Source organism: Ostrinia furnacalis, unplaced genomic scaffold (assembly GCF_004193835.3).
Source record: "Ostrinia furnacalis isolate ACB-3 unplaced genomic scaffold, ASM419383v2 OfSCF0069, whole genome shotgun sequence".
Lineage (NCBI taxonomy): Eukaryota > Metazoa > Arthropoda > Insecta > Lepidoptera > Crambidae > Ostrinia > Ostrinia furnacalis.
The window spans coordinates 359353-377739 of record NW_021130308.1 but is presented as its reverse complement, the minus strand read 5'-3'; the positions used below and the strand labels follow the sequence as shown (position 1 = coordinate 377739).

At 35.6% G+C, this 18387-nt stretch overlaps 1 protein-coding gene across 2 annotated transcripts in view; it reads left to right on the top strand.

The window, feature by feature from the left end:
- The first annotated feature begins 8292 nt into the window (after nt 1-8292).
- The window catches only part of LOC114366502 (tyrosine-protein kinase transmembrane receptor Ror), a 36269-nt gene continuing 26174 nt past the window's right edge, over nt 8293-18387 (top strand). For both annotated transcript variants that reach the window (XM_028323403.1, XM_028323395.1), the window contains exon 1: nt 8293-8551. In XM_028323403.1, the coding sequence (XP_028179204.1) occupies nt 8489-8551 (63 nt within the window). In that variant the 5' untranslated portion in view covers nt 8293-8488. The remainder of the gene's footprint in view (nt 8552-18387) is intronic.

Below are 18387 nucleotides of genomic sequence, written 5' to 3'. Positions count from 1 at the left end.
TCTTACTATTAACCCTTAAATTGTTTTTGTCCGTTTTAAAGGACATGTCAAATAATTGCTTACAGAATCTAAATTAAAGCAATTTATCGACTTTCAAGGGATATTTTATAAAAAGCATGATATTTTATGTGAAACACGGGGCTGCAGTTCAATAAAAAGCCGCGAATATTAAAAATAAAGACAGTTGAATAAATGCAATAGCAATTTCAAGTTTTCACTCTTGATAAATGTGGCAATACTGTAGGTATTACACTTGTTCTTGTGCTTTATTGATTGATTTTTTATTTTTTTTTTTTTTTTTATTTTTTTTTTTATCCACAATGATTTTAGAATATTAACGAATAAAAGTGACGGTTATTGCCAAAACTGTAAAAAAATATCGATTTTTTTCCATTCATTTCAAGGTTACAAATGTTATGTCACTTAAAACGGACAATGCCATGTATCAGTAATAAATACTCATGTTGATTTTTAGACATTTTTACCCAATTTCCCCCTTTTAGGGGTTGAATTCTGAAATAACCTGAAACACGTGTTTATTCATTTATCGATATGAATGTATCCTGTGAAGTTTCGAATTAAATAGTGTAACTAATTTTGTTTCGCCCTACAAACTTTGGACCCCCATTTCACCCCCTGAGGGGGTAATTTTGGAAAAATCATTTCTGATAACACCCCTAGACCCTAATAAGGAACCTACATGCCAAACTTTGTGTCTTTATACCCACCGGTTTGGGATTTATGTTGATAAATCAGGCAGTCACTTTCTGTTTTTATATGTCAGGGTATTTTTTGATAAATTTATGTAAAATCGACAGTAAATAGTCCAGATGGATTGCAAAAGGCGCTGGATTAGCCAGAGGATGATTATCAGGGATTCCTGTATTGTTATTAAGAAAAGTTGTTTTACGTTTGTTTTTCTAAACTGGCAATGTCCGCCCTAAGCGACATGGTTGTAATGCTAAAAAATTGGCAATGTCCGTTTTGAGTGACATGTCATAACTTCTATACTAATTGAAATTTTTTCAAAAAGTAAATATTTTTTTCTTAATCTATCAAAACAATACCTAAATCCCAAATTTGACCATTTTTGAAGCAAGGATTCAATGAGTGCCAATTTAAGGGTTAAATTCGACGGAATCACTGACATGAAAAGACTGTTAGGCTTCTCAAATCGAATTTTGAAGGTAGATGCTGTGCTAAATCGTAAATTTTGAGTTAAAAGAACCTATATCATTTTATGGAGGATATAAGATATAATAAAACTAAGGAGTAGTACCACAGGCAGTACCTAGCTACGTTATACGGACTGATTTAAATAGGCTATAGCTTTTGCCAATATTTTTACGTCTTAAGGAAAATGGATAAGTAATCACAACACCAACTTAATATTCCTTAACAGTAACCTAGTTCCCTAGTCAACTGCCAAAGAGCTACCAAATAAATCAACTTGAATGATAGTCGAAAGTCGTTGTTAGAAAGGACGCGTTACTATGCGATCCGCATGCACACTACTGTTGCACCGTAATATTTTAATTGACGCACGATGCGTTGACACGGTGTGTATAACGAATTGTGTGAACCACGCCGAATTAGATATCAGGTGGATAACCCACCTTATACATACTTACATGTAATTGACAACGAGTAGGTATCAATCGCACATCAAAATAAATATGTAGTAAGAGCGACAACGATAGCTGCAAAAATGCTCACAAGTAATGATTAATTTTTTAAAATATAAACTAAAATAATAAATTAAACAAAGGCTATTATACATAGATAATACAAATTCAAATATAGAGGCAGAGGTGGCTGCATTTTCCCTTCGTACTATGAAGGGAAAACGGATTCTAGAGCTTTGATGATTGAAAATGATATCATTAAAAAAGAGTTTTAGATAATTCAGGGAAAATATTTTCTTTAGCATGGGGTTCGGACATTCAAATATACAATCAGACTAATAACCTGTGCATACATAGATAGGTACTACCTAATAAAATTTTATGTAATATCTAACATTCTTAATCTAGGCACATTAAGTTACTTTAGACCTCAATTGACCACTTTAAATTACGTACTAGGTATTTGCCTTATTTGAAACGACCGCAGACAACAATGTGTAGGCCTACATTACGAATTCTTCGGCTGAACTGCCGCCCTTATTTACACAAAGGACCACAAAGGTTAATATCTTCATTGTCCTTAACATCTATTTTCAGAATTAAATGAGATTTAACTTATTAGCGTTAAGAATAAATAGGAATAGGTACTTGGAGTAAATCTATTTGGCTGTAATGCCATAATTAGAATGTCCGTGTCCATCAAATAAAAACTCGTTGGGTTGTCGTTGTAAAGCTTAGATTGTCTATTTTTAAGAGGTTTATCAAGGTTTTACAATGAAAGGAATGGAAGAAAGAATAGCAAATCTGATTATGCAGTAAACGTATGCAGAAAGCCTCATTTTGACTTCTCTTTAGTCTGAACTTTACTTCAGTAGAAACAACAACACCTGTCACGGATGCAAGCGATATTATTTATACTACTATAGCTATAGTACTTTATAACTTGCTGGTAAAACTATGATTATGGAGATTAAAATGAATCAAGTTAAAGAAATAAAGATCTACTTTATTTTTTTCTTTAAAGTAAGTACGATGCATTCAAAGAGCTTTGTGTAGTTTGCTATTGCAGGATGTTTATTTTTAATTGGATTATAATGAAGGGCACCGCACTCTGCAGTGAATGGGCCAAGCTGATTGGCAATTTCTTCGCCATTCGACGTGCATATTATAGTGAATAGTGATGGATTCAATAGACTCGATAAAGTCGCGCTTCGTCTCGGTGGGCAACAGCTAGTGATGTGGTAGGCTTGTAATTAAATTAATTCGTTCGTTCGTTCGTTTCAGTCGAAAGACGTCCACTGCTGGACAAAGGCCTCCCCCAAGGATTTCCACAAAGACCGGTCCTGCACCGCTCGCATCCAGGCACCTCCCGCGACCTGGGAGGCCTGCCCACGCTACGTCTTCCGGCTCGTGGTCGCCACTCAAGAACTTTCCTGCCCCGGCGGCCATCAGCTCTACGAGCTATGTGCCCCGCCCACTGCCACTTGATTTTAGCGACTCTGCGGGCTATGTCAGTCACTCTGGTTCTCCTACGGATCTCTTCATTTCTGATTCGATCACGCAGGGAAAAATTAACTAACCATATTTTAATATGATATTTAGCTGGTGAAAGTCGCGAGAAGTACAGGTACAGGACCGCTCGTGGAATTCCCTGGGGGATTCCTCTCGGCTTTTGTATAGCAATGGATGGACGAATATGGAGATATTCTGCGGTTTTGAGTAAGGTAAAGCTCTATAGTTATTGTTGTTCTATCCTGGAGACATTAACAGAGCCAAAACACAGATGTTCTTTAATTGAACACCGTTTGCTAGGTAAGTAGGGATTGTCTAATTGCCTTTTGTAGCGTAAACACGATAGGCGTGTGCGTGCTGTGCTTATACCTCAACTAAGGTAGAGTCAGTTTACTTCAAAACAAATTCACTTAATTCCTTCGTCAGTTTTCAAGGTCCCAACACTGTTATCGATACAGATACTTACCATAACTTTATGATATGACGGTAAATACTAAATAATTAATCGTTTGCGCATTGACTGACAAGGTAATGGGCGACTACGATCGTGGTGGTCGACATCCTCCAATTATTCACTGATCAGTTCTACGTCACCATTTTCAATAACTTATTCAACCTTGACTCTAATTAGGGGACTAGTAACTATTATATCTGTGCCAGGGGGTTGTATTTTTGGTCAAAACAAATTATAATTTGAAACCGAATGCTGTTAAATGAAATTAGAGTCATTATAACTGTGTTCGGAAAGTAGGTAAATAAGCAAATGCACAAGTAAGCGACAAAATAGATAAAGCGTTAGTTGGGCATAAAAAGCTGAATTATTTAGTAAACTGCTCACTGATTTATTTATAAACCAATCACATATACCAATTAACACAATGTTCATTTGTGTTAATCTGGATCGCTCTATAACACGCAAAGCATTAAAAAATGGATACAAAGAGTTTTTTTTTAATATTTAATAACTTTGCTACACAGCTTAGATGTGTATGTACGAGTACCTACGTAAAAACCTTGGGAATTACGAATGGTTTAGTATAATTTATTTAAGCATAATTTTAGTGAAATGGTATCAAAGCACATTTATCTTAGATTCAAAGAAATAAGAGAAAAAACGTATTCACATACAACATGTATTCAGTCAAAAGATTACTAGGTTTCATCAGTATACAAAATGAACTTAGCATATTTAATTAACCAACTAACTAAAACGGTATAAATTCGTCTAACTCACTGATGCACACAGAATTCAAAACTACGCTCTAAAAGGCAAACTCAGTGACAAGTAGTGAAACGAAATAGACGCAAGCTTCGTATAATTTCAGCATATTTGGAAAAGACCTTTGATATAGTCACAAACTGTCGTGCTTTGACTGAAAACGAAAAAGCTCATAGAAGGAAAAGCTTGGTGCGGTTTTTTTAAGACTCCGTGTCATATGCATAGAGAGCTTCATTCCAACTTAGAAATAGATTAAAATCTGTGATTTGTCTAAAATTGAAATTCAACTTGAATCTACACTTGTATTTGAATCAGGTTTTGAGAGTCGTTTCATATTACGTGCCTAAAATTACATAGAACTTTCAAATTATAACATTAATTAACAGGCACGTGACGAGTTTAACACCCACGTAGAGCTCTATCTCAATCCGCGAGTGTATCAAAGCTTATATTGATGTGTTTGTAATTCAGGATTCTTGGTGTAAATAGCAATCAAAAGCTCTATCACTGAAAAAAATGTTTGGTAAATTAAACAAATAATTCTGTAGTAAGCTAGACTTAGTTTGGTTATAAATAGTTAACACTTAGTTCGGTAGTCACTTTTGTTGTGTAAGCAGTAACCAAACATTTTTTTCAATAGTTTAACTTTATACGACTTACGAAGCGAATCTATGAACTGTTTTGATGTGTGAAGCGGATGAATGGAGTCAAAATTAATGTCAATTTGCATAGGTACTAGAGGCACCCAGAGGTCTGTATTATTGTTCTCAAATGCAAATAAATAACTTACAAAATACTTCCTATACATCTCACAGCAAGTCTGACCCACTACCTCTCCCGTATATCACCCAAACAGGATTGAGAAGTGCAATTTGTATGCGGTGTCGATGTGCCGCGACATTTATCGGGGCAGGTTGCTATTAGCTTTTAGCAACCGCTTAACCATTACCATTCCTAACCAATTGAACGACGCTGTTTACTTAGTCATACTTACTCACATACATAAACTTGTGATACAATTAGTGAGATTCAACTCGTACCGTCACATTGCTTTTAGTGCAAACATTCGAAACGAGATGTTTTTATGTAAAGTGTAACTACTCAAGATAAGAGTATCCCATCAAAAACAATACTTGTCAAAAAAACCAAGTCTCGCAACTCAGTTGTTCTACGGTAAAAAGTTGTGAGATCCATGTAATACCAAGTCCAGGCCAGGAAATCTTTAACGTTTTACATAAATTATTGACTTGGCCATCGCACTAAATAATTTTATTTACACGTGTTTTCATGCGATGGCCAAGTCAATATATTTATGTAAAACGTTAAAGATTTCCTGGCCTGGACTTGGTATTACATGGATCTCACAACTTTTTACCGTAGAACAACTGAGTTGCGAGACTTGGTTTTTTTGACAAGTATTGTTTTTGATGGGATCTCATTTCTTTTTGTATTTTGTAGACAGCAGTTATGTATCTAGAAAACTGGACCGAAATTGAAAAATTTTACTCGACTTGGCGGTTGCACTACCGTGCCCCCAAATATTTTAGTTTTTCCTTGATTCATACACCAAACACTTCTTATATTCCAAATTTGAAGCTTCTAGGTCTGCTAGAAGTGCCTTAGAGTTTTGATGATCGGTGAGTCAGTGAGTGAGTCAGTGAGTCAGTGAGTCAGTCAGTGAGTGACAAAATTAAGTAACTTTGACCCGTTATAATTCTTAAACTACTGGTTCAAATTGAATGAAATTTTAAATATACCGTGTCTTTACAATGCCTGCATAGCTAATGAAAATTCAGCCTTCTAGTTTTATCCACAACGAAGTTACAGGCGGTCGAAAATGGCCTGAATTGCTTCGAGAAAAGGATGGTACGGCCGTGCCGCTTTTTTGCTCGACTTGGTGGGGGCACTGCCGTGCCCCCAGATAATCGGTGTGGTTATTGCACAGGAGTAAGGAAACGGAATCTTACTCATGTTATTGGTCGGTTACATTCAGAAATATCTACATAAATAGTATCAATTTAGAGGTTACTTCTGACCACCTACTTAGAGTTACTTCATCATAATCATTTCAGACATAGGACGTGCACTGCTGAACATAGGCCTCACCCAATGACTTCCACAATGACCGGTTGGCAGCGGTCTGCATACAGCGCCTTCCCGCTACCTTTTTTGAGGTCTTCGGTCCACCTTGTAGCGTAGGTGAACACTCCAGAACCTTGCTGCCGCATCGGTCGTCAGTTCTGCCCTACCCATTGACTTCAGCTAGGGTTACATATCGTTGAAGAATCGTCGCGTGAAAGAATCGTGTCTTCTGTACTGGTATTTTGCACTTTTACTATTATTTGATATTGAATGGCGTCTGTACTGCATATGTTTTGAAATCAAGACTATAATCCCCACCGTTATAGTCCCCAAATTAGGTATGAAGATTGCCTAATTAGGACTGAGTTACACGTGTTAGCGGTCAACATAGTGTTTGAGTTACATTTTATAAAGAGCACTAACATTGCTACTAAATGTTATTAAGATTTGTATGGCTGCCACATAATCGAATCAAACTTAAAGTTCTGAAGCACAACTAGCAACTTAACTTTGAAACCCGTGTCTTTGAAAGTTAATACTTAGTTCTTTGGAAACTAATTTAATTTATTGTTCAAAATATTTCTGAACTCTCGTGCAAGTTACTGCTGCTAATAGTTTTCCACGCACAAAATTCTTCGATGAAGATGCTTTTATTTACTTTCATTCATCGTCTTAAAATATATTTTCGTATAATTTATTTTGACCTTATACCAAACATTCGTTCCAATAAAGTAAGTATCCCTTTATAAGGTATCCTGGAATTTAATATCTGTAGTTTTGGCCTAATTCTATTTTGAGATCCCGAAATCCCAAGGGTTTAAAGGGGTCGCTTATAATCTATTTTAATGAAAAAGTTTTTTCTGCCTTTTCACTGTTATTGGCTTACTAAAAACTATATTTTATATGTAGATATACAGATTGTGTATTGGGTAAGGATTAGACATTTGATTGTAAAAAATATTTAAAGGATGATTATAGCGAACTTTGTATTCCAACACAAGCCTATTCATCAGGATGATTAAAATTTAAAATATTATGTTTTTTTAAGGCACTGCTGGACAAGGCCTCCCCTAAGGGATTTCCACTATTTTCCACAAGGACCGGTAGGTACTGCGCTCCCCGTATAAAATAAAAATACTTATTGCAAGTGAAATAATAATACAAGCTTTAATAAACTTATTCGAATTTAGCCACATGCTGTTGATACCTAATACAATACGAGTATCTTCCATGATCGTAAAGAAAACCCCTAATAGTAAAAGCACAAATGTTTTGAACATTCTGTTTGTATTTTTATGATAAAAGTTTTATCTCTCACCCAAATTCCCGCAGGTCACTACGAAGATAAACTTTACCAAGTAGCAACTTTATTGTCTGTTGACATCACTTTACGTGAAGCTTGAAGTTTTTGTGTAAAGCTTTTACTCGTACATCCTACTTGTAAATCTTGCTAATTAAAGCAAGACATTGGTAGTTACTACATAATTAAGTATTTCTTTATTATCTTAATGTCATGTAATTTGGTAGGTACATAACGCGACCTTAATGCCATGAGGCATTCTCTGCCATCGGTACGACACGATTAATCTGCCACTATCATCGAAAGTAACAGATAAGATCAAAACAAAGTGCCTAAGTGAAATATTACGTCTATTTGCTTGCATAAAATGTTTATTAACTTATCATCAAACCAACTCATCTTCTTCGTGATGCCTCACTCCTCTAAGTACACAAACAACTTGTAATGCTTTTCTAAAATTTGTAATGCAAAAAACTGATTACCAAACTGTCAATCGCAGTTTGTGATTAGTGCGTAGTGTATTAATTAGGGGGCTGATGGGCCGGGATCGTGGGGCGGGCGGCAGCGCGATCACTCCAAGGCCCGACCGCGGCGCGACTCGACGCGCGTGCCCTCTCACTCTACGCGGGAAACGATGCAAACTTCGAGTGATCACCGATCTCGGATCCCATCTGTTTTGTGCCAGTGTCAACAATATGAGTGCTCAGTGAATATTGTTCAGTGAAATGTACTTTTAAAGGATTTTTCAAAATGGGGACTATCAAAAAAAGGAATCACTCCCAAGCGACGGAAAAGCCGAAAGGAAAACTTAGGGTGAGTTGCGATGTAAATATTGGCTGACGGTCTGCAATAGGCATCCAACCACGCCTTTATTTGAATCTGTTTAGATTTTTTTCTCGTCTGGGTTAGTACGGTGTTTATTGCGTCGTTTATTTTACTGCTTTTTGTTTCGTTTCAAAACTTTTTTAAAGTTTTGACATTGCCTAAATGTACCTTGTAGCCTAGATATTTTCTATGATCATACATAAGTACCTACTTATCCCAACTATGTATTTAATTATTATTTTAACTCTTATCAAAACAACAACAACCTAATGTTATTAAGCCTAGAAAATTATGACATGGTCATGACACGCTCACAGTCTTATTCTCAAGCATGTTGTTCTTGGATGAACAAATGTTAGTTTTAATTGATTTTTCACGGCACTCACTTTAATCCATGTCAGACGCCTGCGCCGGATCATAACGTCTGACACTAGGGTGTCATCCCAAACCTTAAAATAAGCGGAACCACTTAGAATGCTGGCAGGTAAAAAAACTAAAAAAACATGTTAGGGCCATTTAATATTTTAAAAACCTAATAGAAAAAATAAATTATTTTTTTGGTTGATAAAATTAATAAAACGCTAATGCTACGAGCCTATTAGTACCTAATGCTAAGTTCTTCGATTTCAGATCACTTTTAATTTCATAACTTTGTGTTATTATCTTATGTAAGTAGTTATCAGATCTGAAGAACTTATACTTACCAATTTAATTATTCAAAATCCTTGACCTTTCAAAGTAGGTGAAGTACTTAGATAGTACCTCTACAGATAACGTAATTTACTAATGTATTTTTCAAAATTATTTTTGTCGGTAAAGCATCCAATATTAAGTTTCATAAAACTTTCAGTTACTTATTTGTATCATTGATCTTTCGTAGCATTGGAACTCGTAGTCCTTTATGTTACGATATTATTATACTTACAACAAATAGTCTTACGCTCCACTTATTGAATAAATATTGACAACAATACAAATATGATTGTCCACCCAATTTCTTCTAGGGATAAGATTATTGTTATTTGCAATCGTCGTAATAATGCCTGAGGGGAGGTCATTGTTTTCAGCACGTTGTTTACCAGGACCGGATAGAAAGATTATTATTATCGCTAAATCATGATAAGGGTCTTAATTTATATTAGTTAAATTATTGAGGTTTTTGTGTTATACGGGGTGGAAACGATAAGTGATCTCAATTCCGATACAAGATATCGAAAAACTGTTCAATACTGGTCCTGAAAGCGAGGTCTATCAAATGGTACCAATAAATAGGTTACATAATAAACTGGAACTGGAATCTATCCGAAAATTCAATGTTTCCCAGCTTCCATGCATTTAACCNCGTGAGAATGGCCGATTTCTGGCCGCCTTATACGGCCTCCCCCATGGATCTTCATTCAAGCTCGTCAGCATCTCGGCTCTAGCCCGATCCTTGGCGGCGCCGATTTCCGTCTTGACCATGCATTTAACCTAAGTTAATATAAAGCTTTAAATAATATATTGCCTAAGGTGGGGCTGTATTTCTGTATTTTATTATAATGTTTTGGATTTAAAAACTAAGTATTGCGAAAGCAAGTTTTTGTGTAATTCTATTTCAATATGGTTACAATAGATATTATTTTTTCATCCGTGTGGAAAATAAACATAAATCCATACTTATATAAATAAATATTCAATACTGCGAGTAGAATCTTTATGTTCTAGTAATTATTAGTAATTATAATTTTAAAACATGTTTTATATAAACCGTAAACATAAGGTTTTATGATCATGTGTAATTATCCAGTGACTAGAATATTTTGCACCCAACTATTAATTTTATTTGATTATTTCTACAACCAGCACTTAAGACTGGGCTCCTATTTAGATAATTAGTGGGTTTCGCTCTGGTCGTAGCCGAGATCTCAATATGTTGACAAATATTAAAATAATTAACATACTACTGTTACCTAAACTATTATTAAGTTCAATTTTCATTCAAGCAGGTAGTTGCGGTAAAATTGCATTTAAATTTTCAAATTGACTTAACGACCCACTAACTCAAATAACTTAAACTTGTTGGCAAGCAAAGTGCATAATAAGTATTTCCCCATGGAAAAGCCTTGAAATAGGATTAATCTTACTGAAAGGAACTATTCCCACCTCTCGTTCCCCTCTATAACTTCTGCTTAACCGGGATCTACAGCTTGGCCGCTAAAGTCCCAAACTAATACAAGCTATTGTTGTGACTAGATAACAGTTAAGGTTGTGAATTAAGGCCCGATAGCAAAAAAAATACTTAAATTGTTATCATACAGCTTTGATTAAATCGTTATAATCTGATAATACAATCAAATAAAGCCTAGAAGTATTCTGAGGTTCAGTAAACCCTTATTAAATTCACGTCACGCGTGGGCCTCATGCTAACGACACAAAATACTGTTCAAAGAGTTGGTAATTAGGCCTACAGGACGACGGCCGACAACATTAAATAGATAGATAACTTTTCCTTTGACACACTAATCAAATACTCCAGTACGGCTAGCACGAAAATCTTTCGAGTTCAAATCGTTTGCGTACTCAAATCGCCATCATAAGATTTAGTACGAAAACTACAACAGCACCCTTGTGGACGTGTCGTAAAGTGAACTTAGTGTAAGAAATGGTTGCACGAAACTTATTTTGAAAATCAAAATTGTCACGTTATCGTTTAATTCGAAGGTTGAGTATCGAATACGCAAACGATTCGCAGACGAAAGTTGTTCATGCTAGAGGAACAGTACCTCTAGTAGGAAAAACTTTCGAGTTCGTTTCGTTGCGTATTCAAAGTGTCATCGAAAAATTTTGTATGAAAAATTAAACAGCGCCCCCTAGGGCGGCTATAATGTAGGGGGCGCTGTTTAATTTTTCATACAAAATTTTTCGATGACACTTTGAATACGCAACGAAACGAACTCGAAAGTTTTTCGTACTAGAGGTACTGGACGGTTAATTGACGTAAACAAATGCCTGCAACTCTACTCGTGTGAAAATTTGACTCAAAGTAAATATTTATCCGATAGGCAATTAGATATCTAATGATTTTCAATGCATTAAAAAAAAGGTTAACTGGCAGAGAATGCCCAATGGCTTTAAGTTCGCCTTATATACCAGACATCAAAAATAAATAAAAGAAGACAGCATAGCTATCGAATCTCTACTATAACGCGTATATAAGAAAACTCTAGATTTTTACATGAAATAGGCCATAATATCCATTTTCATCATATTTTACAACATACAAAACTGACGATCACGGGAAATATGAGCACTTAATATAAGTAAACAATAATATGATTTAACTATTTCACAAAAAATTTGTAGAGCTATTTCACTCTTACTTTTGGTTATATAAAACAAGTAGGTAAGTAAGTTATAAAATAAATGGAAAATCCTAACATAAACATAACATGATAACTAAAACTCCGATGTGCAATGCCTTTACTTTAGGTAGCTGAATATTACTTCATTTACGACAATTTTATTAGTTAATAACTATTTTATTACTACTGTATTAGTGCTTGTGTAGAAAAGGTATTAGATTAAGCTGGATATCGCACTACCATATGCACGCACACTATTTCACAACTAAGAACTAAAGTGCGTTAAATGTACTAAGTACATCGTCTTTACGAGTATAATATGAGGAAAGTTTTAACTAATTCTTACTAATAAAACTATGGATGAAAGTCTCATGTTACTCATATTATTAAAGTTATATTTTTAACTGCTTCAAAGCATTCATATTACCATCTTTAACAGGTCAAGTAAAAATTAAATTAAAAAAAAATGAAGTACACTAATTAAGCACCTTTAATTCATGAAAGGATGATGCACTAGAACTAGAATATCTTATAAAGTGGCTTGTTATTCTGTTACAAGTTCAGACCTACCTAAATGCTCTAGCCTATCCTATACTCACCTTAAAAGCTTGATTGTTCGATAAAACTCGACTGTTTTGTAATTTATGTTTTGTTAATCTTAAATCTTCATAACTTCACAAATTGAAGCTTCCAACACAAAATTAATCCATAAATCCTCTCAAGGATAATAACAACAATCACAAATTGTACTGAGATACTAAATGATAGATGAGGTTCTTGGTTTTAACGATTAGATCAGGGAAGACCAACCCACTGGTTCTTCCTAGTCTTATAGAGGAATACTAATAAATAATATTCTAAATTGAAAAAAAAAAGTTGATTAAGAGCCACTGACTTAATCAAAATCAAGAATAAAATGCCATTCTGTAGGTATCTGTTGACTTCGAAAAGTTGTCAAATGTTCTAACGTAAGTATTTACTAAAAGGCCTAAAAGTTCTTCATTTCGCAATTCTGTCGACACCTGTTAATTTAGTGGCAAATACATCAAGCTGCAAACAGTGCTAAATAATTAACAGCCTGTCCACAAATACATAACTCCAAGGTAGGTAAATTATGTGTGTCGTAACTTATGGAGATACCTTTGTCCATGTGCGAGAGCCGCCATAAAAGATATTTAAATTCCTATAACGCTGAATGCATGCAACCAAAATGTCCGATATTGTATTTTAACGCATAAAAATAAGGTTTTATTCGTGCTATGCGTAAAAGGTTGCTTTCGAACAATCTTACGGACATATTTACCTAAATTACAATAAGTATTTCTCGTCGCAGAAACAAACTTGGTAACTTCAATAACATTACTTATCTCATTACGTTCATTAGCAATAAGTAGATAAGTAAGTAATTTTTGACGGTTATTTATTAATGTAAACAACTATGAGAAAGTAAAACTAGATAATTTGTCACTAAAATATAATTTGATTGGAAATAAAATAAACAAGCAATTTGGACCAAAATTCCCATCGTCTACTTCAGTAAACGTTAATGTTAGTATCAGTTAACGAGCTGTCTCGAAGTAACTGTAGCGAGTACGTTATCTTTAAGTTTGGTTATTGCTTATTACCAACAATGTTATCGACCTCTGCCCCTTATATCGGCAAATATAATGAATTGGAATAACATTCGTAACGCAACCGTTGCCAGATATGACCTAACAACGTGATTAAAGAACGCCGACTAAAGTTCCTTCCCAGTTTCCAATAATACTTAGAACTGAGAGCGAAACATTACAAAAATAATCCTGTCAAATATTGTTTATCGCACAGTGTTTTTACAATTTTCTGTAATCGGTTCCCCGAAACTCAAAGACGTCAATAACCCTTTCAGCACGAGAGAAAAATTTGACGATTTCTAAAAAATCGCGTTAGTTTCTGGGGTCTTTAGGATCTTAGTAAATAGAGAAAAATAGCGAAAAAATTTAGGGGGTGACTTTAACCCCCCTAAACCCCCCCGCACGATCGTATCAATCCGTCATGAGCCTATGAATAGCTATTTCATTACAATTACAATTTAAACTAATTAAAAAAAGACATTTTAGATATAAGGAGCTTTATTATTCTTCATAAAGACATGATATCGTAATTAGATACTAATTTCTGCAAAAAAATTCAAAAATAGCTCATGGCCCTAACCTAGAACTCTGTCAAAACCTCAATTTTGGGGGTAGTAGCATCTTAAAATTGAACATGAGCTTTCGTTTTTAGTAATAACTTATTTTTTTTTAATCCCAGATGTCAAGGCTATTATTCAATAACACATGGGGTTAGATATTTTCATAAAAGGGATCATTTTGGTTCATCTATTGGTACTAGAATCCTGGTATCCTCTCGATATTTTCACTGGTGGCTGTATTTTCTACAGCATATTTGTACTATTTGGTGGTTATGTGTCTCGGAGACATTCTTGAGAGGGTAAATCTGATGTTCAGGCCTTTAAAAGATTCAAAAGTTTTCCATTACTTACATTACCAAAAATTCAAACAGCCCAAACATCGTCCCGACATGCACGCTCGTGCCGTAGAACTTTAGGAGTACCTGGTACTCGGCTTCATCTAACTTTTTATAAAATTAAAGCGAATTATATTTTTTAAGGATATAATTTAAATTAATACGCACAAAATTCATTGAAATCCACAAAAGAATTAATTTAAATAAATTAATACTTTTCACGCCTCCCGTAGTCAGGTACACGTCCATCTTTGTCACTCAACACAGCACCGACTGAACGCCATTGAAAGTTTTTGTATGAAAAATAGCAAATATATCGAACCGTACAATCGATCGGAAGCGTCTTGGCGCGGTAAAATTGTTTTACCAATTCACTAGATTTTTTCAAAGTCGAACGCACTTTCGTATTATTCTGTGCTGAAAGGGATAAATTGTGGAAATGTATTCTAAAATCACCGGAAACGTTTTTTAAACCGCCAGTAAGTTTTGTTTAAGATCTGCCTATAAGTGATAGTTAAATACTATTGCAATGCTGTAGGCAAAAGCGTAAAATAAGTTTTATTAAATTATTTTAATTTAATCCTAAATTGATTTAATTTCCATAAGGGCTAGTCTACCTTCAACCTCTATTCAACCCCTAGAAAGTTATTGGAATTTCGGTCGTTCAATTGAATCCACTTCAACTTGGCATTATTACAATGACATGTCGGATCCTATTAATTACCGTCTACAGTAGAGGCCCTGAAAAAAAAAGTGGTATGTAGTAAGTAATCATTTTTATAAACTACTAGCTTTCCGCCCGCGGCTTCACCCGCGTAGAATTTTGTCTGTCACAGAAAAACTTTATCGCGCGCGTCCCTGTTTCAAAAACCGGGATAAAAACTATCCTATGTCCTTTCCCGGGACTCAAACTATCTCTATGCCAAATTATCGGTTCAGTGGTTTAGGCGTGAAAGAGAGACAGACAGACAGACAGACAGAGTTACTTTCGTATTTATAATATTAGTATAGATGTATAAGGACCATTCGGTCTTCTTAGATAGTGATGATGAATGATAAGATAAATAATTATTTTACGGACTCTACAAACAATGTAGGGTACACTATCGTCTAAAACGTTTACCATTATGACAAGTTCATGTTTAACTAATAAAATACAATTAAATAGGTATCTACTAATTATGGAAATTCCTAAACAACAAATGGTACACATTCAAAGCCATATTGCGGTCAGAGCGCGGTTCTATTAATTGGAGTTGATGTGGATGCGATTGCTGACGTTGGAATGACGTGCAGTGATGATCTTGACATGCAAACATCTAGGAGTATCATTGGAGAGCATGTGAAGGTCTTATTAATAGAAAATTAAGCTGATTTTTCTTCATAAACGATAGAATGACTAGGTACGACTACAACGTAGTCATACCCCCGGTTTCTGAAATGTCGCAAATGAAACTGGGCCAAAAAAGTTTTTATAACCGTAATCTTCTCATTCAAAACCAACAAGCAGTTTCATGAGCCAACTCCGTGGTCTAGTCAAAGATTTTCACTCTCCGAATTCGGTAGTGCCAGGTTATATTCCCAGAAGGAGCGATACCTATTCAAATGCAGGCAAGGATTCCCTCTGATACAAAAGATGGACCTCGATAGGCGATTAGTACGGTTAGCGGGTAAGTCAACCATAAAAGGGTCGTGTCCTGCTAACAGAGTGATATTGTTTGAAGATAGAGCCTTCGTCACGTAGTAAAGTCTTACGGGGAGACCGAGAACGCTAACTACTATGACCTAGGTCTTCTTGTAAGTAACATACGAGTATCAACGTCTTTTTGGTATATCAGTAATTTTATTTGATAGATCTATAACTTCATCATCATCATCAAGATGCATGACCCTATCTAATTAATGAGGGATGAGAAGGTTAGATGTTACTTTTGCCCTTAGTTGCCTTTTATGACTTCTACGAGGAGATCGGGGAATGATTTTGGTCAGTGCGTCCATTTTGGCAAATTGTGGAGTTTCAGTGTCGGTCTTTATCGTCAGACTCTAGTCTCCAAACTCTCACTTTTGCTTACGTTTTACCCAGTCCTGGGTCACCATTATAGTGATTTATCTGTCCCGTGGGGTCACCAACACAAAGTGTGCCTCCAGAAGAGCAGTCAACTGATTTGCAGACGCCCCACGCACGGCCCCTCGCACAGTGTCCGGTCGGCGCTACTATCACTCCGCTTATTTTTAGATTGCTTCCTGTGCTCATCTGACAATGCACTATGACGCTTATCGATGCGATTGCTCATTAACCCTATTTTAAGCCTCTCAAGTTCTTCTTTTTGCTACGATCTAACATTGTAATGCCCATTCATTACTTTTACCAAAATATTAGTTGAAGGGGAAATGGCGTGTCTCTAAATCTCGTTCTATTTAATAATTGTAATGTCCATGCAAAATTAACCAAAATATTCGTTGACGCAATGGAGTGTCTTTAAATTAAAAAAAACTTTTGTAAAGTTAACAATAGAGGACGGTACCTATGTCATGTGAGCAAAGCTTCCCTGATGGAAATGTAATAAGCTTACGTTATCATTTTGCGCTTATCCCTTTCAGGTAAGCTTATTAAGTTTCTATTCTGTGCTTGGGCCATTACGAACTTTAAGCAGACTTACATGTTTTGTGTTCATGTCATCACTGACTTGTTGAAATGATACTGCAAAAAATATTGTCCTTTCTTAAGCAGTTAAAAGCTTCGACCAATCGAAGTCACAAAGTTGCGTATCGTTCATCAGGACACGAACGAACGGAAAAAAGTACGAAACGAAAAACAATAAATCGGTTTCAACGCGCAGTCGAAAGTCGGAATTCATTTTTATCTCGGTAAATCTCCGGCGAGTTTATCTGCCGATCAATTAATAACACGGACGAGGTGGTCCAAAGCCGTAAACAATCGAACGACAGATCGGCATTTCTAAATTAATGGCTTTCGCTGTGTAAAATTACTTACTCGAACCGCGCATTCTCACGGTTCACGAAATATTAATCTGGGAGCTTAAAATGACACTATTGAAAAGTTTTAACTATAAAGATGACTTTCAAAACTACTTAACCTATTCACAGGAGTTAACTACAGCAGGTAGGTGAACATACTACAGAGTAAAGTAGAATATTATTGAGTACAAAATTAATCACTTATTGGAACCAATTAACTAAGTTACATGTGCTTAATTGAAAATGTAATTCATTTACAAAAGCAATTAATTAATCCCAACACCGTCTGTACCTTAGCAACTTAGATCTTTAGGTCACATTGATGTTTTAACTTTTGGACTAACAGCGACCCATCCAACGTGTCACCTTGATTCTGTATTGTATGAATTTCAATAACGGATATCAGCAGTTTTGGTTTAGAACTGTTAGAAACTGAAGAAAAACAAATGACATCACACAAAGACAAAAAGATACATAATAGACATAACCCTCTTTCTAGCGAACTCGGGTAAAAAGACTTTTAAATGGCACATAAAACTTTTGAACGAAGAAAAAGTACTTGCTGAGAGTACCACCATTTCGCAATAGCGATGCCCGTTGCAATGGGACCCCACTCAGCATCTGCCGTGAGTCACGGTGACAAATGTCACGACTCCAGTTTACAGCGTGCGATTTTGAAGGTTGACTTTTCATACACATCATGAATCTGTTCGTATATGCTCAGTGAGGAACTGGAGAGATGGGCGGCCGGAGGCCTGATAGCGGGGTCACGTTCCAGAGATAACGGCTGATAAGAGCCGCGTCTTCGGCCCGATTGTCTTCCATGCTCGGCCCGTACGTTACTACAAACATGCGTTGACTCCGTGTACAAACATAGGTACACATGAGAATACTTAAGACCCCATTGTAATGCACACAGATCTCTAATTAATAAGAGCTTTTTATTAATTTATCGGCATATGAAAGACAAACAAACGATTAAATGCGTCTACGTGC